General features: G+C 36.1%; 1 protein-coding gene across 1 annotated transcript in view; it reads right to left on the bottom strand.

Moving 5' to 3' along the window:
- LOC104490499 (palladin-like) overlaps positions 1-26,922 on the bottom strand; it is an 83,610-nt gene extending 56,688 nt beyond the window's left edge. Inside the window, exon 1 of the mRNA XM_010132790.1 lies at positions 25,880-26,922. Within this exon, the coding sequence (XP_010131092.1) occupies positions 25,880-26,922 (1,043 nt within the window). The remainder of the gene's footprint in view (positions 1-25,879) is intronic.
- Positions 26,923-27,549: the final 627 nt, after the last annotated feature.

Raw genomic sequence — 27,549 nt, 5'->3', positions numbered from 1 at the left:
AGGAATCAGAACAAGCGCACACTCTATATACAATACATCATTTTGTGGCATAATGAATGATTTTGTATCAATAATTTGTATAAACAATTTCTGTACGAACATTACACATTTCAACAACTGCTCTTTCTGACTTCAAGATGTTAGATCTAATAAAATATACCTCCACAATATTGTTTCAAAGTGGTCTACAGTCTGCAACTTTTGAAAAGATGGTCCTACATGTTTTAATCTATATACGAACAGTGGCATCTTTTGTTTAATGAATTTAAAGTCAGACGGCTATACTGAATGCTAGAAGATGCAAACTTTAAGTAGCTATTTAGATTCAAAACAGCTCTACTTAAATTTTGAGTTTAGATGTAGGAAGAAATACTACTTTTGGACATTTGATATCTTTTGATGTTTATTACTACTATTGACAGATATACTGTCATCTTATATGTTTCTGCAACCCAGAAACACTATCTTTAAAAAATAAGATAAACCTATTCCTAAAAGCAAAATTAAAAGAAAAGGAAACACTTTCCTTACTGGCCTCAAAGCCCTGCCTCTATTTTCTTTGCATTGCTATAGAAGTGTTTTCATGTAATGTTTATCATTAATTAGCAGTTAAAACTTAGATTCTTTAATATGTATGCAAAAATTATAACATATTATTCTTTATTATATCCACTAGTAGAATATACACATTTTATAACATTTACTGAAAGTTTATTATACTGGGTTTAAACAGTGAAGTTTAATGAAGAGGGAAGTCTCCGTAGCAGAAACTGTGTTTCCTTAGAAAATACTGTTAAACAATAAAGATACCTATTAAAAAAACAAACATATTTTACATTCCAACTACTTTCTGATTTATATTTTTATGGCTCATCTCTTTGAATGCTTTAAGCATATTCTATATTATGAAATATATTAAGAAAATGTATAAGGAAAAGAGGCAATATTTCACAGTTTATTCTTCTGTCAAGAGTGAAGTAGAGGCACTTTAGCAAGAAAATGAAGAATTAAAAGAAGCGCTATTAAGTGGAAGACGTTAAAATCTTATAAACAAGAGGTCTGGGTTTTTTTTTTCTCCAGTCATAAATAGAACAATAAAAGGCAGCTGAGTGCAGTTCCACTAACAGGCTCTAAATACCGTGAGAACTTTAAATAAAATGCTAAATAATGCACACATCAATTCTTACTGAAATTATGAATGTTAGCATAATTGAGTATAATTTTTGGTAGATACATGTAAGTCATTATTACCAGAAAATTAAAAATCCTTCCTACCTAAATTCTTCCTGAAGCAAGCCTCAGCACTTTGCAATACTTTCCTATCATAAAAGTGCCAAGTATTCACAATATGCAGGTGAGATCATACTCTAAAAACATTCACGTCAGTGTAGTGGGGAGGGGGTTGTCAGGAGGAGGAATTCAGTACAGTGCTATTGGCGTGAGCAAAAGTGCCCCAATGTGCCCTGTTTCTCATTGGCCACTCTGGACCACTGGAACAATATTTACTGGTTGCTATGTAGACAAAAGTCATTGCCAATTCATCCCATTAACAAGACTGAACCTGGTTCTGGTTGATAAGAATGGTTATTGTTTGAACCAAATATGTTGATAAAATACTCCCCACAGTTAAAATTGCTCATTTTTATCTGCTCAAAGAATGTCAAATTCATGTCTTGCAACCACTCATTTACCAGAAATTTTTATTTGCATATCATCTTTGTTAGTCTTGCTTTTTGGCAGATTTGGAGGAATGATTCCTCATGTTTTTCAAAGGGTACAAAGAATTTGTTGAGTATCTTAATCATTTCAACTCACAGGTTAAATAACCATTTTCAAATAGTTTTATATAAATTTTGATGTATTTTTTTTAAAGTCAGTTGGAGCAGCTGTATGTCTGACAAGCTGACTTTATGCATGTCATGAATAACAATTGAGGGTTCTGAGCTTTCGGTATTCTATTTGGAAAGAAAAGACATTACATACTAATGCAATACATTAAAAAGCATAAAAAGAAGTTAAGCACTCGGATGTCAGGAAATGTCAGATGATGAACACGTACTCTTGAGAGAGTTCACTGGGCAGATAATAGTGTTTGGGAGAAGAAAGGCTGGGACAGTTTCTTACTAGATTTCACAACATTTGCCACAGCAGGGGCAAGAGCAAAGACCTAACAGTCTGAAAGAGACCTCTTCTCCCTCCATTTGTCCTCAGCTTGAAATGTCCATGTCCGTTCCTGCTCAACCTCTTCCATACCCTTGGCTTCATCAAGCAACATTTAGATTTCTTTACTGTCTATTTACTTTACTGCCTATTTACTTTAAAGACAATTATTAATATATTATTTTTTTCCTGCTACATGAATACTTCATACGCAACTTTTTTCAGAGGTAACACTGTGTTATCATTGCTTTGCAAATGGAATTGCAAAATACAATTTGAAATATTTAGGAGCTGTTTCTTCAGAGAATACATAATACCGTACATATTTAAAGCTGCATTTCTATTACTTTCAATTGCAGCTGGACTTCAGTACCTTGAATAACATGCTTCACTTTCAGTATTATATTTTGCAGCTTCAGTGAAAAAAAAAAGGTAAGAATCCAACAAAAATCTTTTCTTGTTTGCATTCCTCATCTCATGAAAAAGAGGGAGAGGTGGAAATGTGATCACGTAATTATATGTAGTGTACTGTAAGTGCAACTTTGTTTTCTACATTTTGAGCCCTTGACTTTGGTAATTCTTTATATTGGAAGTAATTTTATGTTTCTTAGAACAAACTGAAGAGGTCAGTTCTGTCATACAGCATCACAGAAAGGTATAGAGTCACATCAGAACCTTTCAGTCTAACGTGAGAACTTCTAACTTAATAAATATCCAGTAACACAGTTGAACACTGTTGCCCTCACCCATCTGGTCACATCATTTCTACATCTACAGCTTTTTGTCTCGGCAGCCCTAATCCATGTTGTTCAGATTTCTTACCACAGGCCCAATGTTAACCTGACCTCTCATTTAGTTTTCCTTGTATTCCACTTCCTTCATCTATCCCTCCCGGATTGCAGTTCCAGTCTCCTTACTCAGGCATTATGTCCCAGTTCTCCAGGGCTTTCATGTGGTTGGCTCCCACTTTATTGACAGCCTTCAACAGTGGCCTCTTTGGCCAATTAGTACTGATCCTAAGTGCACCCTACACCCCTGACCAAAGAGACTGCAGCCTCTTTAGCCTATTGGAGTTCATAGAAGTCTGCCAGTCCCCAAAGGCTTTAGGCTGTTTGGACTCTGTTTCAGAGATGAACATAGCCAATGCAAACATAATCTTTGCTTTAGGGCAAAATTCCTCAATCATGGAAACACATATAAACCCGGGAAGGACTGCAGGTTGCAACTTGGCCAGCTCTGGGTGGATTTTCAGAGGAGTGGAAAAAGGCACATCTCTAGCACAAAGGTTGCCCTGGATCAAATTTCAAAATATGCCCTAAAGAACTGTCAGGGTACTACATATATTATTGGGCATCACTTTTTTTTTAATTCAGGCAAACTAAACACCTAATTTTCTGCTCATTCCTCTCTTAAAAAGAAAAAAGGAAAAAAAAAAAACCCAACCAAATAAACCCACACCCTTAGCTGTCACAAAATCCTTCCCAGAACCTTTTAATTGGTTGGGACTTCTGAAGTTAAGGGATAATGCAGCTGTAGTCAGCATGTCTTCAAAGGATAGAAACAATTAAAGGAGGTGTGGATGCCCCCAAAGAAATAATTTATGATATGATGTCATTACATTATCTGGCATCATGAATCAGAATGCATGCAGTAACAATGTGACTGATGCTGATTCTCCCATGCTATCCGTGGTAGAATTCCTGCATGGGACTGGCAGAAAGAAGGAATCTCACATTCCTTCCAATGACACCTTCTGTTGCAACATCCATCCTACTCCAGCAAGAGATGACATCAGACTGCCTTGATGGAAGAGAAAGGTATTGTGGGTCTGCGTCTTAATTCCCCCCACTCCACTAGATCCTACTGGTGCCTTTTTAAATGACATGAACACTGTGATTGTTTAATTGTTCACTTATCAAGAAGTATCACTATCACAATTCATATGGTAAATGTAATACAGGTAGTGACATTTCAAAAGCACTATAAACAAAAATGCACTTTCTGAAATAGAATTTTAGTACACAATAACATATCATGATAACTTTGCCCCATAAACAGAGCGTTGGCCAACTATTTACAATTGTCCTGAGCAAAAACATATTTCACTGTTCAGATTTCAGCAGCATACTTTTTTTGGTACAATAAATAATGGTTCTCTTAAAGGTCCATAAAGAACCAAAATCCTTTCAAGGTTGAGGGCATTTGAAATCTCTCCAGCCATTTAAGGCCTTTCCCTCCCTCTCCCCACCCCGGTGCTGAGTAGATGCATACAATGGTCTCTCCATAGACTTAAAAACAATGAACAAATGCAATTGGTACAGCAAACAGGAGAACCAGAAGATAATTGCAGGACTTTTCAGGATTTATTACTGATATTGACTATGCCAAGAGTCGGTTCTGTTAAGCAAAATACTGCAAATGTGTTATTTCAGTGCTTGCTTTCATGGTGACATGTTTGTACTATAGAGTCATGAAGTGTAAGCTCCTCCCTAGTATATATTCCAGTATACTATTTTTCACTAGTAATAAAGGTTCTTCCTAAAAAAAATGTTATTCTGCAGCTTTCCCCCTCTCTTGCATATTTGAAATAAATACAGAAAGAGAGTTAGAATGCAGGCTGCTTTTCAAATAAGAAGTCTGTTCTCTAAGGTGACAATCTAATTCTAGAAAGCAGTGTGCAATGGAGCTAGTGTCTTTAAAAATATATTACTTTTCAAGTTACTTGATACCTTCACTCTCCCAGAGAAAATTTCCTGCTCTGGCTGATGGCCAAAGAGATTATATAGTAAGAGGCCATATCCTCTTGCCTTTCATTATCTAGGCTATATTTCATACTATTACAATGTAATCAAAATACTTCCTTTCTAGCCAATATTTGGCCCTAACACAGTTCCACTTTTTTTCCATTGGTATTTTTAACTCTGAAGAAAAACATCACTGCATCTCAGAATGTCTTCATTTTGCCTCCACACTGTGATAAAAATCAAAAGTATTCCGTTAGATCTATGATGACTACTCTCAGAGAGTTCTCAGGCTATAAAGTTTTGTGAAACATAAAATTAGAAAAGTGAAAGGGATTAAAATATTAGGTGAAAGCATAGTTTTATTTTTCTTGGCCCAAAATAGACATACCAGAAGAGCTTTTAACAGAGATAATATAATCACATACAAATAAGAATAAATTCAGATACATTAAAAAAAAACTTGCAACAATTATCTGCCTTGTTTTTCTCACTTCAAGTTTCTCTCCTGATTTATGTGGAAAACCAACAAAAAAGCAACAAAAAAGCACCATTATGTTTTCAAATCAAGGTAAGAGAATCTCTGAAGGACTTGCTGGCCTTACTGAAGTTACACAGTGCATGTGTAAATTGCCTTCCTGAAAGAAAGGGGGTTTTTGATCATCATGTTGCTTGAGTGATGCGGTGCATCGTGAAACCACAGTAGACTATCATCTTCAGCAGGTACATGCACACTTGCTATCAAGGAGCAGAGTAAAGAAGTCAGAAGTTCTGGCCTTTGATGTTAGCTCTGGAACAGGACATGATGCTCTGGTTACGACCACCACAGCTAACAAGGAGCAGACTTGTCTCAGTCATTCTCTTCAGCTGAGTGACCCGATGAAATTATATACCACAGATGAGAGGTGGTTGTAGTTGGGGTGCAGTGGAGCTACAAAACTGCAGTAAAACTCAAGTCCAGTGGAAACTAGAGAACTCCCACAAGATTATGGGAAACAGTAATAATTATGTTTGTAGCTTGCACAAAGTCCATCCATTCAACTATGCCTTGCACTTACACCCCTGATCAATACCTGCCTTGACTGCATCTTGGAATATCTTTGTGCCATATGAGGAGAGCAAGTCACCAAAGGATCTCCTGAGGTCTGCTGTACTACAGATTTCTTTAGTTCTATAACCTGGTTACATTAGAGAGAAGACCAAGCTCTTTTCTGTCTAATAGCTTATTCTGCCTCTCAGTTCTCTTTAACTGATGCCTGTGCTTCAGTACAAGGGTTTAAGATTTAAAAAATAAGTGGAAAGTACGTTAGTCTGTCAGAGTCTTGAAATGAGTCTCCTAGTTTCCTCTTTACTGCACCGCCATTATGATAAAGCATATTTTGAAATTGGAACTGGTTGTGCAACATGTTTGCTTTCTTGAAGCTTAGAAGTATGAACAATTTGTTAGAATATTGAGGTAACAGTCACGAGCCTTCTTGTCCCTGACCTGCTCTCACCAAACACTGATGTGCTTTAAAAATCAACTTAGCATGCAACCTCCTCTTGCTTCAGTTAGCCGAGAACTGGACACTTGCAAGCAGTTCCAAAACTTGACTACAGACTTATCATCAGCTTTAAACAAGCTCCTTTGGAAAGGAGTCCTTTCTTTTTTTTTTTTAACATATTGTGCCTTTCTATTTATTCAGGACCTTGGGTTTAAGTGAACTCTTTATTACAAGAGCTTGCATTATGGGCGGTACTAAAACACTTATTCCCCCCCGCTCTCTCCCTGAAAATCCAGTAACATTGAGAATAATTTAAAACTTTTCCAGAGTTATTATGTAGAAAGACTGCATCTGTCAGAAATTAATCTCCCTGCAGCCTAAATGGTTGATCTGAAAGATTTTGGCATTCCATTCTTCAGCAAGCCAAGGAAAGGTTCAGTTTTATTTTATAGGATCCACTAAATAAACCTAACAGAGTGACTAATTTAATTGATCTTATATCTAGAGCTATCCTGCTTTGGCTTATGCAAGAAAGTTTAATTTTAGAAGAATACCAGATGCCTGCAATATTTTAGAAGCCTCAGTAGTTCTCCTCCCCTCTTGCCCTTTGGCCCACAAGACAAGGTTTTTTGGGGAGTCAAGATGAAATATGCCGGATTGAACTTCTGATACTGTGGGTTTAGACAGTTCTGTTCATTTTGACTTGTTTTAAAAAACACTGTAGCTCTTTAAACTCCCTCAGATAGATGACAGTCTAATTCATACATTTTCTTTTGCAGGTGTAATGCCTCAAATAATATTGGTGATACGGTAAGTATAACATGAAACCTATGTCCACTGCAATAAACATGAAGAATGATTAATAAAAGACTTTATAATTTCATCTAGTCTTAAAACTGAAAAAATAGGATCTTCTTAAAATTTAGTGGAGATATGCCCAAGCATATCAGGCACTATTCCTATATTTTTATTTACATCATGTATGTTTCAGTAATCTTCAATGTCATGCATTTTGCTCCCACCGTTGGTTTTTTAAAATTTTAATTAAAGCAAGGAAAAGCAAAGAACGGTCCTTTATGGTACCACTAGTGAAATTCCCTTAGGTTGACAGTCATATGCATTCTTCCTGAGAAGATCATGCTAGCCCTTGATTCACTGCAGAACAAAGAAACCAAGAAAGAAACAAAGAAACTGTGCATTTTAAATAACCTATTGTCGCTCCTAAACAAAGGTGCAAATAATTATTTTCTATCAAATACTACATCTGTGTTAACTCACCACTGAAATTCCTTCTAGTTCAGAAAATGAGAAGAATTAAGAATTATTATTACATTTTTCAAGATCTGCATGAAAAGTTCAAAGCCGTGTTTCCATCTTAGAGATGTACCTAATACACATGGAATGGGTAATGGCAGTGTTAAAAAAAAAGAAACCAGCCCCCTCTCTCCAGTCCCTTTGAGATTTAATTTCAAATAAAGGTTTTTGATGCTTCCATTCTTAATGGCCACTTGAATGTTTTCATCTTCACTGATTTTTAATTTGGTCATGGATTTTTTCACTGGTTTCTGATGAACAATGAGGAAAAAAGCCTTTTTGTTGAATTTTATCTCAGATACGTCCTAGATGACGAACAATTTTGAAGGAGATTATATAACTAACTAACTGGTTTCAATTTTGAGTACAGGTGAGAAAAAAAAAGTAAGAAATAGATTTTGTAGTGTTCAGTAAATATGAATGAACATGCAAGAAAATACATCCAATATAATAAGGCAGGCAAAAATAAAATGGTAAGTATGAAGCTATTGCCTGTGCACTATTCACCAAACAGTACTCAGGAACGAATTCAAAGGTTGAAAACTTAATTAGCAATAAAAAGTGACAGAGTCACCCTACAGACAACAGAACAGCAATTTGATGAAAGACTTAACACATTTAATGTATAATGAACTTCAAATTGAGGGCAGATGTGTTCTACTTGTGGGAAGACAAGAAAAATCAGCATCACCTTATGGAAGTGGAGTACAGACTAATTTAGACAAAGCTAAATGTATTAGGTCAGCTGAGGCAGTAAAATAAAAAAGACAAAGACAGCAAGAGACTACAGAAGAGGTACAACTAGTCAAGACTCCTAATTGTATTCTAGTGGAAGAACAATAAGCATCTTGGTAAAATACCTGGGTTTCATCTTATGACCTCAGTTTCATCTTATGACCAGGAGATAAGAAGAAGATTTCTGTCTACAACAGTGGGAGTCCTTAAAGTGATGTTAAAACCAGACTGAACTGGTGGAAAAAAAAAAAAAAAAAAAAAAAAAAAAAAAAAAAAAAAAAAAAAGAATTCCAGTGCCTAAGGCCTCTGTCTAGCATTCCTAAGTACTTACTGGCTGTTTCTTCAGTTCTTTCCTTTCACCCATAAATAGTGTGTTTGCATGTACTGTAGTTTTCTTGCACTGCTAATTCACAGAATACCTTAGGCATATATGGGATGATCCACCCACAGGGCTGGTGGTTTCTCTTGTCTCCCACAGTCAGACATTTGCATTCCAAGAATCTTTATCAAGTGTGTCAAGAGACCCTTTCTAAGGAATCAAAAGTTGTTTATTTCACCCCAGTCATTCCTTATCTAAGGAAGCTCTTGCAGTCCTCTTCATGTGAAATCACAGAGAAGCTGTCAAAAGTGCAGCTAAAGTGTTGCCAGCTACCACTATGCAAATTTCAGTAAATATTAAAAGCAGGCATTTCACTTTGAATTGCAGTTAAGTTAGATAAGTTATTCTCATCTAGATACCTTAGAAATAGACCTGCACTTCTTAAAGCAGCAAAGGGCAACCAGGCTAATTCCAGAACCATGGAAATAGCCATTTGCTTCCAGCTTGTCTCTCTTGCTGGCTGCAAAAGCAATCTTAATAGAACACCAGGTAAACTGGGTGAAAATAGAATTCAAACGTGAGGATTTCTGTATCTAGACTACCCTGCTTTTGTTTGCCCCATGCTTCTTTGAGGTGTGTAAACCCTACTACAACACTGAGTCAGGTTTTGGGTTGTAATAATCCCTGCTGTGAATTTTAAGACTGTATCTTTTTTTTTGGTTGTTGGTTTTTTTGAATGGATAATGTTTAGGTCAGCTGAGATTACTGCAAGTGCTGATGCAGAATAAGGGGAATTGGCAAGGTGTCTGTACAAAGTGGAGTCAAGAATGGATTTGCCAGACTATGTGTTTCAGTTGGAAAACAGACTTTGCTGGGGTTCATGGGACATTCATATCACATATTACAAAAATTATCTGAACATAGGCCTTTCCCAAAAAACAGAGCTGAATTTTGTTTTTGCAAAGATTAATATAAATGATCTTCTTCTCATTTGAAAATGGAAAACCAGTAGTCTAGATTGAATAGCTTACTCTAGGAGAAAAATGATCTTTTTAGATTAAACTTCCGTTCTTATATAAAGGTGTTCAAGACAAAGAAGGTAATCAATACAAAGAAGATTTTCAGCAAGTGTGCTCTTTGTAGATTGTTTCCCATTTCTTAGTGTGTGATCCTCTGTGATTTTTGATATGAATTCTATAACTTAAATATTAATATACTGTTAGACCATGCTCATTGTACATCAACAGTAAAAATACATGACTAGACATAACATCCCCCTTCAACCCAACTTTTGTGCTCCATTTTTCAAAAAAATGTGGGGAATAGATACTTTCCAAATGTTACCTGAAATACCAGATTGGAGCTTTTTACAGAATTAAGTCAGAGGAGAAACAAAAGTACTGCAAAATTATATTCTCTTTGCTGTCATGTGCAGAGCATTGAGTTGTTTTAATCACATACTTGTACACTAAAACCAGAGAACTCAAGTAGCAAATTCCCAAGCTCCTGAAAAACTCCATTGGTTAAAATTAAAATTTTCATTTGCACCCTAAACCCCATAGAATTGCTCTGTATTCTGAATTAAGCATGAAAAACTTAGTACAAATTTTTCCTAAAGTTATTACCATGTGCAATGGTTCATTTTCCAAAGTGTCTAAAGTTCAAATTTTCTTATAATACACCACAACGCTCTTTCCAGAAGCTAAAAAGTTACGGATAGCATTACATACATTCAATCTAGAGACGTTCGTTGGGAGAGCAATGCCCACTTTCATGTCAACATTTAACTCATTTCCTGTTCCCTATTAAGAAAGCAGTATTTAAGTTATAGGTGAGCAAGTTAATCTTTGCCAGAAAAAGAGGAAATTGATTGGTTGTCATACTATGAATAAATAATCGTGCAGTAGATCAGGATCACCCTCGGGATCAATATGGCCATAGAGGTAGATGCCACATTTTTGTTGCAGTTTGAACTATCTAGACATTAGGTAATGTAGCAGCCTTAAAAGATATGTCAAGCAAAATATCCACACCTATAACAGAGGCTGCATACAAAAACCTGTCATGTCTTCTAGTCAGTCAGTCAGACTGCACTACACTAAAATCAGCAGAGCAGACGATATGAAGCAGTAATCAATGATCAAATGCGTTTAAAATGCAAAGTATTGAAGTCCAAACTTGCGCTGAAGGCTGATGTAATACAGCCATCTTTCAAATAGGCAAGAGGCAAAGACAGACTGCTTTGTAACATGATGCCAGTTAAAAGTTACCTATCCAGCACTATCCACCTAGAGAAATTTTAATATTGCATTGTCCTTCTCTATCCAAAGCACGTAATTTCTATCCTTCCTCATGACATACATGTGAAGTACAGTCCTTCTGAGGACAAAAGTTGTGAAGGAACATAATGCAGTAGACCTCCTATAAGAACTAGGGAAGGTCTTCAATGAAGCAGTTTCTGCATCAGTTTATACGAGAATTTGTCGTTGGTCTTATGCAAGTCCTGGGTTCTAGAATGGCTTTGGCTGTCATACCACACTGCATAAGGTCACGCACATCCAATTTTCAGGTTGCCATTTACCTGGATGACAGCAATAGTTATGTTTCCCCTATCCAACAAGAGATTAAGTGAATTGGATTTAGGTTGCGTTTTAGTTGTTTGCTGGTTCTTTTTAATTTTTTTTTTTTTTGGGGTGGGGTGGGGTGATGGTATCGCACTTTGGTAAACCACTTTTCTAAGTGGTTTAGAAACTCTCTGAGAATAAAAAGATTCTAGTCCGAAACTCTGAATCACCAGCTTCTGAATTTGCAGCCAGTAGCACGTTCTGGAATTGCAATGCCTGTAACAATTCCCCAGTTAACTGCAAAACACCATCTCCACCTACTTCCTTTATAGGTAAAGTCCCCCAAAATTACCTCTCATGGGTTTTGTGGAAAACAGGCTTTTATAGATTCCTTCTGGCCATATGGCAAGCCTGAGGAAGCTCAGATAGAATCAACACTCCTTCTGTCCCAACCCTCCCTAATTAAACTTGAAAGCCCTCACCAGAGGCAATGCTGTTTTGGAAAAAAAAGGCAGAAAACACAGTAACATCTACCTCTGTAAGGATACAAGTGTTTTCCTTTATTCTTCAGTACGCAACAGGCCCACTGCAGCAATGTCTCAAGCAAATCACAAATTGAAAATTTAGTTGTCCATCTCTATTGACAAAGGATCGTATTAGGAATAGGAAACATAAACCCCCCCACTTTTATACCTTACATTGCATTTGTTAATTTAATTATCTACATAATTTCATTCCTCTTATTTTCTGAACTAATTGGATCAGTACGTATTTACATTCAGAACTGGCAGAGAAAGGCATTTCTGGGAAAAAGGAGGCAAATCAGAAAAGGTTCTGATGAGCTTCACATTTCTGCTAAGTGGACTATCTGATGCTGGTATAAACATTCTAAGCCAGAACATTTTAAATCAGCCTATACTGGACAGTAACAAAAATTTACTCTTCAAATCTGTTAAATTTATGAAAATTAATGTACAAAATTCAAACTATGCATATTGCATCACTTTTTTTTAACCAGAACTATGCTTTAGCTTGAAACAAGCATGTCAATTCACTTACAGATTGTCTTTGTTTAAATAAATACATTTGTTCAGGGAATAAGGTAGATACTGGGACAGTTTGCATTCAAACTTTATCTATGGATAATTAACATTATGAGCTCCATGCTTCTACTTGAACTTTGAGCTTAGGTACGGTAATACAAAGAGCATCTCTGTGCCCACTCATGGCCTTCACAGTCCAACATCAGCATGTATAGTATCTAACTGTGACAATGAGCAATTCTACCTGAAAAAAAAACCAGACAAAAATACAACCCCCTCCCCCCGCTTATTCCTTCTATACATCACACCATGATTGCTTGTCTAATACATTGAAAGCTTTTCATACCTGACTGATAACACAATATTTATTTTGGCAATGTTCTCTAGCTTGACAATGAATAGGAATACATGCCTACATACAAAAGAGAGAGTAAGAATTTTCTTTACTAATTTTGCAGATATTTGAGAGAATGCCATTGCATTGTAACTGGCCCCATTTTGGTTAAATGAATGTATCGGTTAAAATAGTCAAAAGAGAATTTATATTTTTGCTCAGGTGGGTTCCACTTTGCTCTCTTATGCCCGGGAGGAAACTGTGTGAATATTACAGTCAGCATCCTTGGAAAAGTTTGTGTGAATACAGATTGTTTTCCTGCATGAAGAAGAGTGCTTTGACTCCTAGGTTTTATGAGTGGTTTTTTTCCCCCTGCCTCTTAAAACCAAAGCTGTTGTAACATGGCTATCTGGAAAGCATGTACCAAAGGTATGATATTCACTGTGAAATACCGGAACAGATTGCCAGAGAAGTTGCAGATGCCTCCTCCTTGGAAATGTTCAAGGCCTGGCTGGATGGGGCTTTGAGCAACCTGATCTACTAGATGTTGTCTCTGCCCAGGACAGGGGGGTTGGAACTAGATGATCTTTAAGGTCTCTTCCAATGCAAACCATTCTATGATTCTATGATAATAGGTTCTGGCAGCAACTGATGCTATTTCTGACCCGTAATTATTGGTAGTAATACTTTATCCTTTTCACTAATACGTCACAGGGGAAAAAGAGTGAAAGACCTAAATGTCAGTGATGCTAGTCTGTGGCCAAACGTTAAAGCCTTCTGTGAAGCTTTTATCAACTTGCAATTGTCAAGATCAGTCTATAGGAGTAGGAGGCCCTCAGTTCATGCTAGTTCAGCTAAACACATGCCTCAGCTACTCACGGGGCAAATATTTAAGTAGTCTTCCTTGATTTACTATTACCGTGTGTTCTCTTAGTGGTCAAATTTCCTGTGATATTAAAAGAATTGCTAATCAGCTATGGGTACCTGCCAGTTGTATCATAAATGAGAGGAGGATTCTATTTGCTAATTCTTTTCTCTTGGCCACTTGAAAAGCACAACCTTATCAAATAACAGGAGATAAATAAAAGCTGTTTACATATTACAAAAATTGTTTATAATGAACTGGAAAGGTCAGTTATTTTTATAACATTAATGCACACATGCACTGCAAATATAGATTATTAATAAGATGGAACAATGAATCACTTTGATTTGAAGCAGCACATTAGTGTTAAACTAAAAGAATCACGTCTTCATAACAGGCATTGCACAAAAAGTTTTAGTCCTCTACTTGCTTCGACCTGCAGATAGCTGAAAAAAACCCCACTGTTTCAGAAGTGATTCTACCTGCTAATTACTTCCAACTCCCAAGCTTTTTAACTTATTACCTTTCCCACAGGAAGTCTGATCTACTTGAGTTCACAGTACTCCTAATCTTGAATTGTGTACTCATCTATACTGAGTAATATCACACTAAGTGTAGCATATTCCTCAGGAAAATAAGATTCTTGGTGTCTGACATGCAGTACTTAGCTACATCAGATAAGATACTTCCATACAGGTGATTGCTGCTTCTGCAACTTACAGGTATTTTTGTATATACAGGCAAAATTGTCTAGTTGAATTATTCCTCCTGCTTTATTTCATAAAATAGTGTCTCTTCTCTACCCAGATTATATAGGTGTACATTTAAGAAGTCTGCTCATTTTCTGTTTTACAGAAACATGTCGTATGGATATTCATTTAAGTTTTGAATACTTAAGCAAGCCCCTTGCTATTTCAGTTGTTTGCAATTTTTCACTATTCCTACTGATCAATTTTAATTTCATGAATTGTTTCAGATAAAGCAACTGACAGGGGCACAAAATAGCAATTAAGTCCCTTTTTTTTGTATTATTTCATGTAAATGTTTTCTAGAGGTCAAAAGCTAAAAATCAAGTAAGTGTCTAAGCGGATGATATCTCAGTGAAGATTTACTCTGGGCAAAGCTAAACTTCCAAATTCTGTTCATTTTGCTATCTTGGAAGAAATGTCATCTCCTCACTACATGACTATAGATTATTTTTCAAAATCTGAAAGTGTAAAAAAAAAAAAAAGTCAGTTAATGTTTACTTCTTTCCTAAAGCACAGAATGCGAGAACTCATAAGAGCATAAAATGTTTTGTGAATAAGTAACATGCTGAAAAAACATTATAATGCTTAGGATATAAACAACATCACTGTTCAGCCTATAGCGCACCTTTGTAGGTTTTGTAAAGGTCTACCTAAAGCAGAAACAACAGGCTTCTTTCATCATTGTATTCCTTAAACACCTCTCTCACATACCTTAAAAAGCTACTCAGGATTTCCATTTCTTTCTACCAGCTTCACTGTGAATCAGAGTGATGGGTTTCACTGAAAGGAAGATTTTCCAAAGGGTTCACAGAAATTACAGGCCTATTTACTGCTGGTCTTTTACCACTCACCTCAAAATGCAAGCACCGTCGTACAAAACATAAAACCAAATCACTGCTAACTTCTTTCCTGCTCACGTTACATGCCTGTGATCAGGGGAGGAAATACAGATATTATGGGAAGGTCTTACCCTCTTATTTCAGTGTGTGACAGAGAGTAAGTGAACAAGGGCGTTTCTTTTATAGCTACCTTTTGCATGGGCTTAAAGTACCTGTCCATTTAACAGAGCTGTATCAAACTATAACACTGGTTAGAAAGAATGCACTTTCCAGATGGGTTCTAAAACTATTAAAAAACCTTGTTTTTCACTGCCATTTAACAATGTTTCTTCAATGTTTGGTCTATTTTAAGCTTTTAGTCCATAGCCTTCTCTACCTCCATCAAAGTCCTGTCAACTCTAATTGTGTGAACTCAGGTCTAATGTTTTCAGTCATCAGCTCTGAATGTTTGCAGAAAAGTCCTGTTTGTTCAATTTCATCATTCAGATCTCTAAAGTTAGCTTTCACATTGTCGAGAATGCATTTACAGAGCATGTTTCAGACATCAAAAAGTTTTTTGTTACAAAAGAATTTTTAAAGAATCAAGTTTCAAAGTGATAATTGTATTTACTTAATTTATATTTATAAAGTAGCATATTGTATCTTACAAAGGTATGTCCTATTTAAATAATGTTATTAAACTGCTGTAATTACCCTTAGGGAACTTAATCCAAGACGCGGTATTGGCTTTAGGCGAATGAGCAAACATGTCAAAGAATATTAAGCATGATATTTTAAATAGAATTTGGAATAGCACTGCATACCTGTTGAACACTGATAAGTAATGACGGCGGAATTACTGTCTCCAAAACACTTCTCTCTATGAAAAGCCTCACTACTCCATTTCTCTTTACATTTCAGTACAAATAAAAAAGAGTCCACTCCTAAAACATGTGGGTTCATTCCCACCTCTATTCTATTTAGCGTCTAGGTTTAGTTTTGATTTTCGCAGATTGGTATTTTCAATCAGTCCACGACAAGCAAATTGCTAATGTATTTTCTTAATGTCAAGACTTCTTGGCTGTTAATGCTTTGCACAACACTGGAAAAGCCCAGAGACAGTATATGATTTATACAAATAAACGCCGGAACATGAAGAGCATCCACTTGGAATACTGCCTCTGGCCCTGTTTTAGCGCTATTTTTATTAGAAATATGTATTTTAAAACTACTTCAATTAAGCTTAGTTTTTAAAATAAAAATGTTTAACATGGACAAAGATCATGTAGTGAAAGAACTTTCTGAAGATATGTGATGCCTTGTTATTTTAGAGTTCATCCAAGTCCCATTCAATTTCTATGTAAATAAAAGGCAAAAGTTCTTTCTTTATATATAGGGGGGGTTTTTTTGTGCAGATAGCCGCACCATTTTTCTTATTTAGAAGAGCAACTTTTATTAATTTGCTTTTAAGATTTACACATTAGCCATCAAGCATAGAATCAGTTTAAAATGTACTTTGATAACATTTTCATCTAACCTTTGAGTATTTTTATAAATACTAGTTAATATGTTATTTATTTAAGGAGCATTAGCAAGGAACTTTTGATCTGCGTTCTTTTACTGAGAGGAAAACAAAGCATAACAAAAGAATGAAGAAGTGAAATGAGATTCTTTTAAACTTTCAGAAACATAATAAGAAATAAACCAAGAAAGATGCATTGGCATTCACAAATAGACAGAGGGAAATAAAGCAGCTGAGCTGGAATTCTCTTCCCAAATAAATTTGTAAAAGCAGTCTAGTTTCAACAACTCTGCTTTTTTTTCTAAGGCCAAACGTCATGTACCTAACAGGCTTTATTCCCCCTATTTTTAGGATGGAAAATCAAAAAGAAAGTATGTGATTTTCTAAAACAAAAAATACTAAAGTTATTTCAGTGTTCATGAAAATACTAAACTTACTGAAAACACTAAACTTACAGCTCTGCAGAAAGAAAGGCTGGTGATGCAGAGAGCCTGTTTAACAAAAATGAGGAAATGCATACATCATGTAGTCAAAACTATTCTACAGAGACAAGAAATAAATGAAATGTAAGAATAACTCCAGTGTCCAAGATCTATAGCTCCTCCTTTTTGGAAAAAAGAAAACCAACCAAGCAAAATGCCTGTGTGCCCCTCAGCCAACCACACCCACACGTTCTTGATTTTAGATCTTTGAATATTCATTTTGTAAACACCATGGATTTCTCAGCCTAAGTTATGCTTGAATTAGCAATTTGTGCATTTTATAAGACTTTAATAAATTATCCTGTTATCACAATCTGGACTTTGTAAAGATCATTTCCCGTAGGAAAGAGCGTGGCTATCCACATACCCTTTTTAAATACGGTATTCTGTGGTTTTAGACAATAAAAACAAAAGAAAACCCCATCCAAATAGAACATTTGGTTATCATATACTACCAATGTTTCCTAAATGCTCTTAAGTAGCATGATGACAAATAATAAACAATCTTCTTTCCAACATGCTTGTTATTCTAGGGTAAAAGATGTGTTACTTATGAATTAAGAAAACTACTAGCATTGCCCGGATATGCCACACTATTTTTTGAGGCAGATGGGTACATGGTCTAAACAGGCCTTAACTTCACTGTGTATTTTCCTCCAGATGCAGAAAATCCTACGCAGTGTGAACTTTCATTGCCACAAAATGAATGGAGAATGGAAAAGAAAGTACTTGGAAGGTGCATGTTATCTACCTAAAACATGCCACACGTTACCAAGGGCAGCCACTGCAGTAGTTTAACCACTTGTGCTGGGGTATAAACTCTTGCTTCCCCAATAAAGCCTGCTAGTCCAGCGCACTGTTCTGAGACAAATAGAATTAAGAAGCAGTTTCATAAGTCACTGAGGTGACTTTCAACAGTAGATTCCAGATCTGCTCTGAAGGAAACTGAAACTCCAGGGATACCTGGAAACATGCCTTATCTCAAGTTACTGATAGCAAACAAACAAAATGAATGTACTACCAGATTAAAATGGCTAACAACATTTTCCTATTTACATTCAGCAATATTTCACATGCTGTTTATACTTTCAGATGGTTGTTAATGCTCCATACACAGAAAAGCATCAAAATCTACAAAGATAATGTTTTTGACCCAAGGAACTCCTTAGGTGCAAGAATCTGCCTCCATTCTTAAACAAGTACTCTCTCTTTGAGAGAAGAAGATGGTTTAGCATGATTCTACCCCAAAATGATTAGTGGAAGAGTATTGTAGATCCCTGTATAAAAGTATGTTTATTGGGCAAAATAGTTTCATGAAGAAAAGCAGTTGGACTATGGGGAGAATATAAGAAAAGTGTTTATATTTGGAAGCAATTTAACTACTCACTCTATAAACTATCTCCCTTAGGATATAAATACAAAATATTCTGGAAACAATTCTTGTTTACACAAAGGTTGCGTAATTAAAAGTAAACACTGTTTTGTGTCACACTGTTCTAAACATTAATAAACAATTATAACAAAACCGTTAATTAATGGAATGGAAACTATTGTATAACTTAGGGAGGTGTTTTAGATCAATTCTTACTGTAAAATACTGCATTTGGTAATAAACTAAAGTAAAACCACCACAAATGCATACAATAATCAGAAAATCCACTAGACCAATGGACCAAAGGAAAAAACGAAACATGATAGAATTGCTGTGCTTAAAGGTTGTTAAAATACTTTGTACAGGAATTTGAGTTAAAATGAAAAATGTCACTTCATCCTAAGACTATCAATACCTGAATAAAAGCTGTTAGAGACCCACTAAAGCAAGCATGACTCTCATAAATCTGTAAGGTTGCTAAAGCATCTATAGAAAGACGTGAGGAGACGGGTGCGTTAAAAGAAAAAAAGAAAAAAAAAGAGGAGAGGCACTTTGCTATAGTTACAGTATTAGTAATGAATGTTGACAAGTTTAAATGACAATTCACAATAGTAAAAACTGCAAGAATTCAGAGAGAAACTATTTGTTTATCTGGAAAATAGTAGTACTTCAGTTTCTGCAACAGGATTATTGCCTATTTCTATCTTCTCTCAAATCTAGTGAGCTTCATTTTAAAGCACACATACAGAAAAATAGTGTGAGAATCACATAAAAGTTCCATTAAATATTTTGAATTTTACCATACAAGAATAATTAATAAGACTGTTCATGATTTTCAAGTCACAAGAGCCCTCTCCTTCCACACAGAGCACATACTAATCCTTTTAACCTTTTATAAAGCATTTCTACAATCACTGCAGCTACAATAATGCTTATAGTCTAGTAAAGTCTGTTAACATACATTAGCATATCATCGTTCAGACGTAAGTTTAGTTCTTGGGCCCTTCCTCAATCTTGGGCTAGCAAGTAAGAATGATTTAGCAAATACTTTAAACAAATTCATCATAAAATAGCTTCACTAAAATTTTCATCTTGAATAACATAAGTATGTATTTAAGCTTATGAAAATATTTGAAAAGCAGGACTTGAACCACATGGATCTAAACTCTAACTGAATAGTTAAGATTTTACAAATGGAAAAGTAACAGTTCTGAAGATGCCTACTAAAAAGTTTATACAAAAATGTGAGGAACACACCCAAGAAACAGATTTTTTTTAACTAAAGACACCTAGAATTGTCAAATGTTTCATTAACACTCATATTTGATAAAAGATAAGTAGTATTAAAGGCTTGCCATTGTATAACTAGCAGAACACCTGCATCTCCCACCAAGGCGCTAGCATTTTATTACAACTACAAAATCTACACAACAAGAGATTAAGAAACACAAGTCAATGCTACCTCCAAACCACAGTTTTTCTACCTGAAATCAAGCCTGATAAAGAAGTAGAAACTGCATCTGTGACACAGTTTGCATTCCTAAGAAAAAAAATCTACCAGCTGCTCTCTAGGTAGTTCAGTCACTATTGTCAGGTGCACCCAGTTTCCCACCCATCTGTGTACACTTATATTAAGCATTATTTAATCTGATGTCCAGTGTTCTTTGTAGCTGTGCCTGATAGGAAGACTATGGTGGAGACATACTTAATTTATTTGAGGTACTATTTCTACCTCAAATGTTTTAAAAGCTATAAACTGTCTAAGAATTGTGAAGTTGTAGAAATCAAAGTAGTTTGAGCTTAATTATAAGTTTAAGTGTTATACTTTGCATTTGCTTCCATGGTTTTTAAGAACAGTTCCGGATTACATGCAAGTAATGTTTCTAGGTGGGGCTTTTGAGTGAAAGTTACAGTGAAATTTAAATAAACAACACTTACGAGAAGAAAAGAGTTATGATGATAGCAAATAGATTCCCTAAAGCAAAGAAGTTCTGTTCTCTCCATGTAGTATATAGAAAGTGCGCTTTTTTCTTTTTTTTTCAATTTGCTGTTGTAGAAGGAAAAGAATACAATTTGTGCAAAACATTTGAAGACCCGCTGTACTAAAAAAATCTGGGTGAATATCTGTAAATACTTTAATCATAGTTTACAGCTCAGGGCAGACCTCAAAATAATTAAATACTGAGGTAGTGAGGCAAATGCTGAAGAGCTCTAAGTCACCCCTAGCTGGGATTTGCTTTAGCTAGCTCAATGCTGTCGGGTATTTTTAATACTGTGTTTCTGATATATTTTGAAGGATACAATGGCTTTGAGAGTAATAAAGAGTATTTCTGTTTCAACTTATAATTTATACGCTTTAGAGCTTCTTTAGCAGACAGTTATCCTAGAACTTCTCAAACTACCCAATGCTTAGCTAGGTCTTAGGCTGGAATCTGGGTTGTTCAGCAATGTTAAAATTGTTCTGACCAGTGGCAAGATCTTCATTGTTAGATGTCTGATTTTCTGCTAGTAGAACTAGTAGGTTAGGTATTGAATTTTGAGGAAATGTAATGGTTTTTGAAATTTAACTGATTATTTTCTTTTGGGATTCAACCTTGAGATTCGAGTTATAAGTTTGTCAAAGTTTACTTATTTTTCGCTTGTAGAACAAAGCTACTTTGGTCAAATTTCATCACTCGAACTGCAATACTTGCAATCTTTACTTTCTATATGATACAGCTATGAACAACTAAGGGTCTTAAATTTTAAAGAGACCTTCCTAGTCATATAACCTCCAAATGCACACCTTGTCCTTACAATGCATTTGATGGTTTCTTTGCTTGTAATAAAATTGTGCAACGTTCTTGTCCTTATAGGAAAGGTAGCATGTTAAGGCAGGATTCTAGCTTAATTTTGGATAGGTTGAGGACTTTGGAAAGTTCAGATCCAAAAAAGCTATGAAAAGGGAAGCAAGCAAGTTATAACAGTTATTTGGATCCAGAATAAAATGTGATGCAGAGAAAAACAATAACATACTAAAAGGTCAGAAATATCTAAGTAGTTTCTTTGAAGGTATTTTGCTCTGCTGTAGATCACTTGGTTGAACTGTTTATTTTCTTCCCAGCTGAGACAAAACGTTAAAACCCCAATTGCTATCTAATTTTTATCACGCTTACACACAGACTTCCAAAAATTCTATTTGCACTGGCTGTGTTATTGAAACTGGTTTTTCAGGGAAAAATCAGAACAACAAAAGCCCAGTTTCTGCAGATTTTATTACTACGTGCAAACGTACAGACCATGGTAATCCTGGCTCATGTGCCTTATCTGCATCTCCCACTCAGCAAGTTTTGCATGTGCTAAGGCCTTACAGACCAGGCAACTGTCTAGCTTGTTCTATAGCTCTTCTTTTGGCAATAACATTAATACCCATTTCTACCTTTTATACCTAATCAGCAGTTTTCACAAAACATTTAATATCTTTTACGCCTTTTTCCCTTTCAGCCAGTTTCTTCAGAAAACAGCGGGTATTTAAATCTTTTTGTACTCTAAATTACGTAACTGTTTAGAACTTCCTAGTAATGTTAGTCTAGAATCCACTACAATTATTTTTTCTGCATGCTTTCTTATCTGCTAAAGCAAAGAATGCTGTCTTTCCCCCGAGATTCAGAGATAGGACTTTGGAATCTCACCCAAACAGCACGCAAGTATTTGCCGTGTCCTTATACGGTTAGCCCGGTCTCTTAACCACCGAATGAGTCTCAGCGTTTGTTCTCCGGGCTACGAACAGCGCTCAGCAGCTAAAGGGCTCTGTGCTTCCCCCTTGGGCTCGCAAGACACCCGGCCTGCCAGAAGCCTGCCCGTGCTGTATGCGAGTGACCTCTGCAGCCAAGACAGCGTCATTACAGAAAGATCACGGTGCGGCACCGTGTTGACTTGTAAAATTAATAGGTTTGGTAGGAACTTGGCAAAAGTAAATTTTTGTTGGTAAGTTATATGTTTTCTGTAAATGTATTCACAAATTTGTGTGCTGTTTCCAGATGGAGAATTATTGATAGTTATTAAATAAAACCAATTCAAGGGTGGAATATGAAAATATATTAAATTGACTGTCAGGGAGGTTTTGCAATAGACTGAGAAGCTGGCATGAAGCATACTTGCCGCAGTCCGGCAACTGTTGTATCTGCAGACTATAACACATCACAATTATGAGTTTCAAAAAGGGAAATAAAGCAAAAGTTACAAATTAATTGACATTGATGAGATTACTTAGAAGTATACTTGATTTTCAAATCATCTATTGTTATGTCGGCCGTGTTTCTTGTGGCTGATTCTGCCCAGTATTTAAGATTTGCCTTCTCATTTACTGATTCTGCAAGATTTAAGGTTCAGAAAAGCGGTTTTCATTAAAATTTAGATAACATATTTTTTCTAGATTTCTTGAAAACATCTTGATATCAGCAGCCTCTCAAATGAATAAAACAATGACGTAAAAGACATAAAAGAAGTTTCATAACTTGTATGCAACTTCCTAGTTCAATTGATATTTACGTTCTGGAGCTGTCAAACTCACCTAAAATGTCTACATGATATTTCATAAAAGAAACCAGCAACTTCTAATCTGATCTGAACAGAACCGTACTTGTACCAATGGCAGGAAATACAGAGTATGTGAGTCTGATGGCACCAGCGAGGGTTTTTTCCGCTGTGTTATAAAAGTAAAAGCCTGTTGACCCTAGAGTGTACGTGTTGACATTCAGCAACTCTGTTTTTAGAGATGCTCCATGCCTATGCACGGTCTATTCTAAACTCGTTTCCAGCCCAAAAAACCACATTTTGTAACTCACAAGGACTGAAATATTTTGTTAATACATAATGGACTGATGGTCGTAAAACATTCAAGCCAATAGAAGCAGTAGTTCATTCTATCGATACATATCGTCTACAGACTGACTCTCAGTACATTAATAGTATTATTAGTTACTTGATAAACAGTACCCTATAGAAACCCCTTTGTGTCCCTTTCTTAGCAAAAATCTTTATTAGAAAGTTTGCTCTTCAAGTCATGGAAGTATCTGTGTTTTCAAAATTCGAATACTAGGAAAGCTAAACTCCTTTGAGGCAATATGTATCATGATGAATTCTCACCCGTAAAAAATACAGTCCAGGCTCTGTTCTTCTAGTTGCATTACCTGTGGATATGAGTTGGCAGAGCAACCCTTTCTCTCTGTGCCATCCATTGGCATAGATGGGGGGAATGGATGGGATTGATCTCACCTTACAAGCTAGTAATGTAGTGTTTACTCTGAAGTATTTGCCTTAAGTTCTTGTCAAAGTACTACCAGATGACTCTTGGGAGATGTGCTTCTTCCTAGTGACTGCAAATGGAGTCTAGGGTGACTTGGTCAGAACAAATATCTAACCTACAGATGGGTAAAATTAGGTGAAAAAGTCTTTAGTACTAATTAATAGTAATTGTTTTTCTTCATTAAGGATGGTCCCTCTGTCTGTTGCTACTACTCTGTTTTATAACTCAAAAGTATTGCTAACAGTATGCGAGATGCGATATTACCTCACACAACAACAAAAGAATTACTGTAAGTTAACCGCTTGTGTTTCCCTAGTGTCCACATCAGTATCACTGATGGGCTGTAATATCTTAGTGAGGGGGAAGGAAGAATCTAAGAGAAGAAACACAAGAAGGAGGATTCCCTGGTCGTCGTAATTGTCCATCTTCTACAATTCCCCTTTCCTGCTTCATGGAAATCTGAAGGCGAACAAACAGCTGGAAGGCTTTTGTGCTCATTACTGTAATTCTTCAGTAAAAAAACCCCCTCAGTACCGTAATACTGCAGATACTAGAAAAAATACTAAACAATTATTAATGTCATGACATGGCTGTCATATTGCTTGATGGGCATCACAGTTTAGGCATTACAATTATATTTTTGGGATAAGCTTCCTGACCTGTTAGCAAGAATCATTACTTGATGTAATTCCTTTGTTCAGCACACTTAGATCCACAGCTTGTCTTGATATAGAAGATCTTTTAACTTCAGTTTGTAGAACAATCGAAGCTCGAGTTCAAAACCAACAATGTACTAAATGTGTTGAGGTACAATTTTCCCACTTTGTGTAAAAGAACAACTGAATGCATTTGATGTCACTATAAATGATCTTTTGACCCTGTAAAAATTTCAGTACCTCAATATTCAGCTTGTCTGGTATATATTTTCATCGAAGTCTCAGATGAGGGTTAAAGGCAATGCTGTTTTTTTCGACAGTCATGAACAAGACTCTTGTGATACTTTCTACAAAGTAACTTTTCAGCTTCCAGTGAAAGCATATATAAGCACATATAGCACATGACTTTACAAAGCTGTACTTAAAGATATTTAAAGCACATCAAGTATTACAGGAAGGTGATTGCTGCTTTCCTTTACAGAAATGTTCACAACTTTAAAAAAATTATGTAATCTTCAGATGTAACTAAAGAACCTTACAGGAAGTTCTGAATGGGAACTACAAATTCTAACCTGTCCTAACTGGACTTTTTTGGACAATTTTCATTTGAGAATATCAAATATGCTCAGCTGAGTTAAACCAAAATAGGTTGCGAGGAACCGTATAAACTAAAGATGTGATCTACCTCTGTGTGTGTTAAGCAATCATACTAGCATTAAGGCTCAGACCTGTGAAGAGGCAAGCACTGTGCAGTGCTGGTTGACCTTCAGTTCTATTAGCTTTAGAAGGAAAGGAAGACAGTGGATATCATTATGTGTTATTCATAATAAAAATAGAAGAAAACATTTTAAACAAACTTACACTGCAGTTACTTCTATTTTTTGGTCATTGAACAAAAGCAAATGCACATAAATTCCACTATGAAGAATCAATGAAGTTTTGAAATGAGGACCGCCTTAAAGACTTTTGGAAACTTCTTACACAAGAGGATATTTTGCTAGGCTTAGAAAATTTCGGATTATCTCATAGTTTAGACCCCCAATCCCATTGGTATGGGGCTTGGAGACATTCAAATTAATCAACAGTAAAAATTCTATCAACTGCATGCTTGTCAGAGGCAAATTGTGAATTCTTTCACCTGTGTTAATAAGGTAAACAGCCACACAGAATGTTATCAGAGACAGTCTTGTTTCTAGTTTTGCTACATGGCTATTGAATTGAGTAGAACTTCCTTTTCTAAGCAGGAAACAATGAAACGCTCTGGAGAACTAAAGAGGTCAGAATCTGTTATCCCATGTACTTACTGACACTGCGTGATCCACTGTTCTCATGTGACTATCTCTCAGTGGATGTATTGTTATACCCATCCTTAGGCATCTTTCACAATCAAAAGGTGATGATATCTGGTGTCTTAGTCAAAAGGCATGTGCTTACCTGACATCAGGAACTGGGTTGCCAGCAACTCTGCACTCCAGCAATACTTTGTTTCCTTCAGCAACTTCCTGGCTCCGGAGCTTCTGAGTGAATTTCGGGGGTGAAGACTGATCCTCTTCCACGTTGATGACCGGGTGGCAAAGGATTGCTTCACTCTGAGTGATGCTCTCCCTTTCAGAAAAATGTTCTGCATTCAGATGAACTCCAGGTAATTTTACCTCAGGCTCAGTCTCTTGATGTGGCTTGCCAAACTCCTGGGTCACTGAGGTACTTAATGATGGTTGTTTCTTTTTAGGAGACAGGTACCCACTGTCTGGAGAAGAAGAGTCCCCATCAGGACTTCTGCCTCTTGTCTTTGCTGCCTGTCTAAATATAGATGACAATTCCTCTATGAGTGTGGCAGCTTTGTCACACAGCTTGTTCTTAAAAGGAACCTCTCCCTGTGATGCTGAATCAGACTTTGGGCTTGTTTTAGGCACTCCTGGATCATCTTTCTCCAAATATTTCAGGCTTTTAATGAAGCTGGGACTAGCAGTTAACAAAGGTGAGGGGCTTGCTTGCCTCCTGGAAACTGTGACAAAACTATTTGCTGTTCGAGATGCAGTAGATTGCTCTTTTTGACTCCTTGGGAGAACGTGACTTGTAGCAGATGAAGTCAGACCACTTGTTTGTGGCTTCTGTAAAGCATCTTGCTTCTGCAGTCTGGTATCCCTGAAATAAGGATTTGCTGAAGTGCTAGAAAGAGAGGTGTTGAAATGAGTAAAGTCTGGTGCTGCATTCTGATCCTCCTTGATGGAATTGGCAATGGCTTCCCGAGCTATGTCGAGGCTCTTGCATATTTCTTCCTGGGTAAGGAAAGCAGAAAGTTCATTTGAAAATTCCCCATTCCGTACGTCTGAAAGGGAATCATAATAAAAGTCATGGTAGGATGAAGCTTCTGACATATTTTCAGGACATCCCTTATTGGTGTCTCTCTCTGCACAGTAAGCCTCCTTCAGCATTAAAGAAAGAGGCAATGCCTGGCCAGAGCTTCTGTCTTGCATCCTGGAAGAGACAAATACAATTCCTTAATGATAAAGCTTCTCAATTAAAAAAAAAAAAAAAAAAAAAAAAAAAAAAAAAAAAAAAACAAAACAACTCTACTATATCCTGGCTCCCACAAGCTAGACACAAAACTGGGAGAAGAGCAGAACCAATGGTGCATGAAATACTTACCATAAACCTTGGTTTGTATTAAAATGGGCCAGGCTGCAAACTGTCTAGGTGGAAATGAGAGCACTTAGGAGTAATTTTTCTCACGAATCTTCCTTCAGAATTATGTCTGTACATTGTCTGACACAAGCTCAATTCCACTGGACCAATCTGAGAGATTTGTTATTTCACATCTGATATGTTATTTTACATCAATTGCTACTACACTTCATTTTTTCTGGTTTTAGGTTATGATGATTTCTCATTCCCATAACATTGCCTTCCAGACACTAAATCACTAATTCTGAGAGGAAGACAGTGTTCTAACTGATACCATTACGAGAATCTACACAAGGATGTTTGGATTAGAAATTTTGTTTAATGTTGATAATTTAATATTATCGTATTTAACATTAATGCATTTAACATTATTTTACTTCTTGTGTTAACATTTTTAACTCGTTATCTTTGACTACAAT

The sequence above is a fragment of the Buceros rhinoceros genome, unplaced genomic scaffold (assembly GCF_000710305.1).
Source record: "Buceros rhinoceros silvestris isolate BGI_N320 unplaced genomic scaffold, ASM71030v1 scaffold3003, whole genome shotgun sequence".
NCBI classification, from domain to species: domain Eukaryota; kingdom Metazoa; phylum Chordata; class Aves; order Bucerotiformes; family Bucerotidae; genus Buceros; species Buceros rhinoceros.
This window is presented reverse-complemented; position numbering and strand designations above follow the sequence as displayed.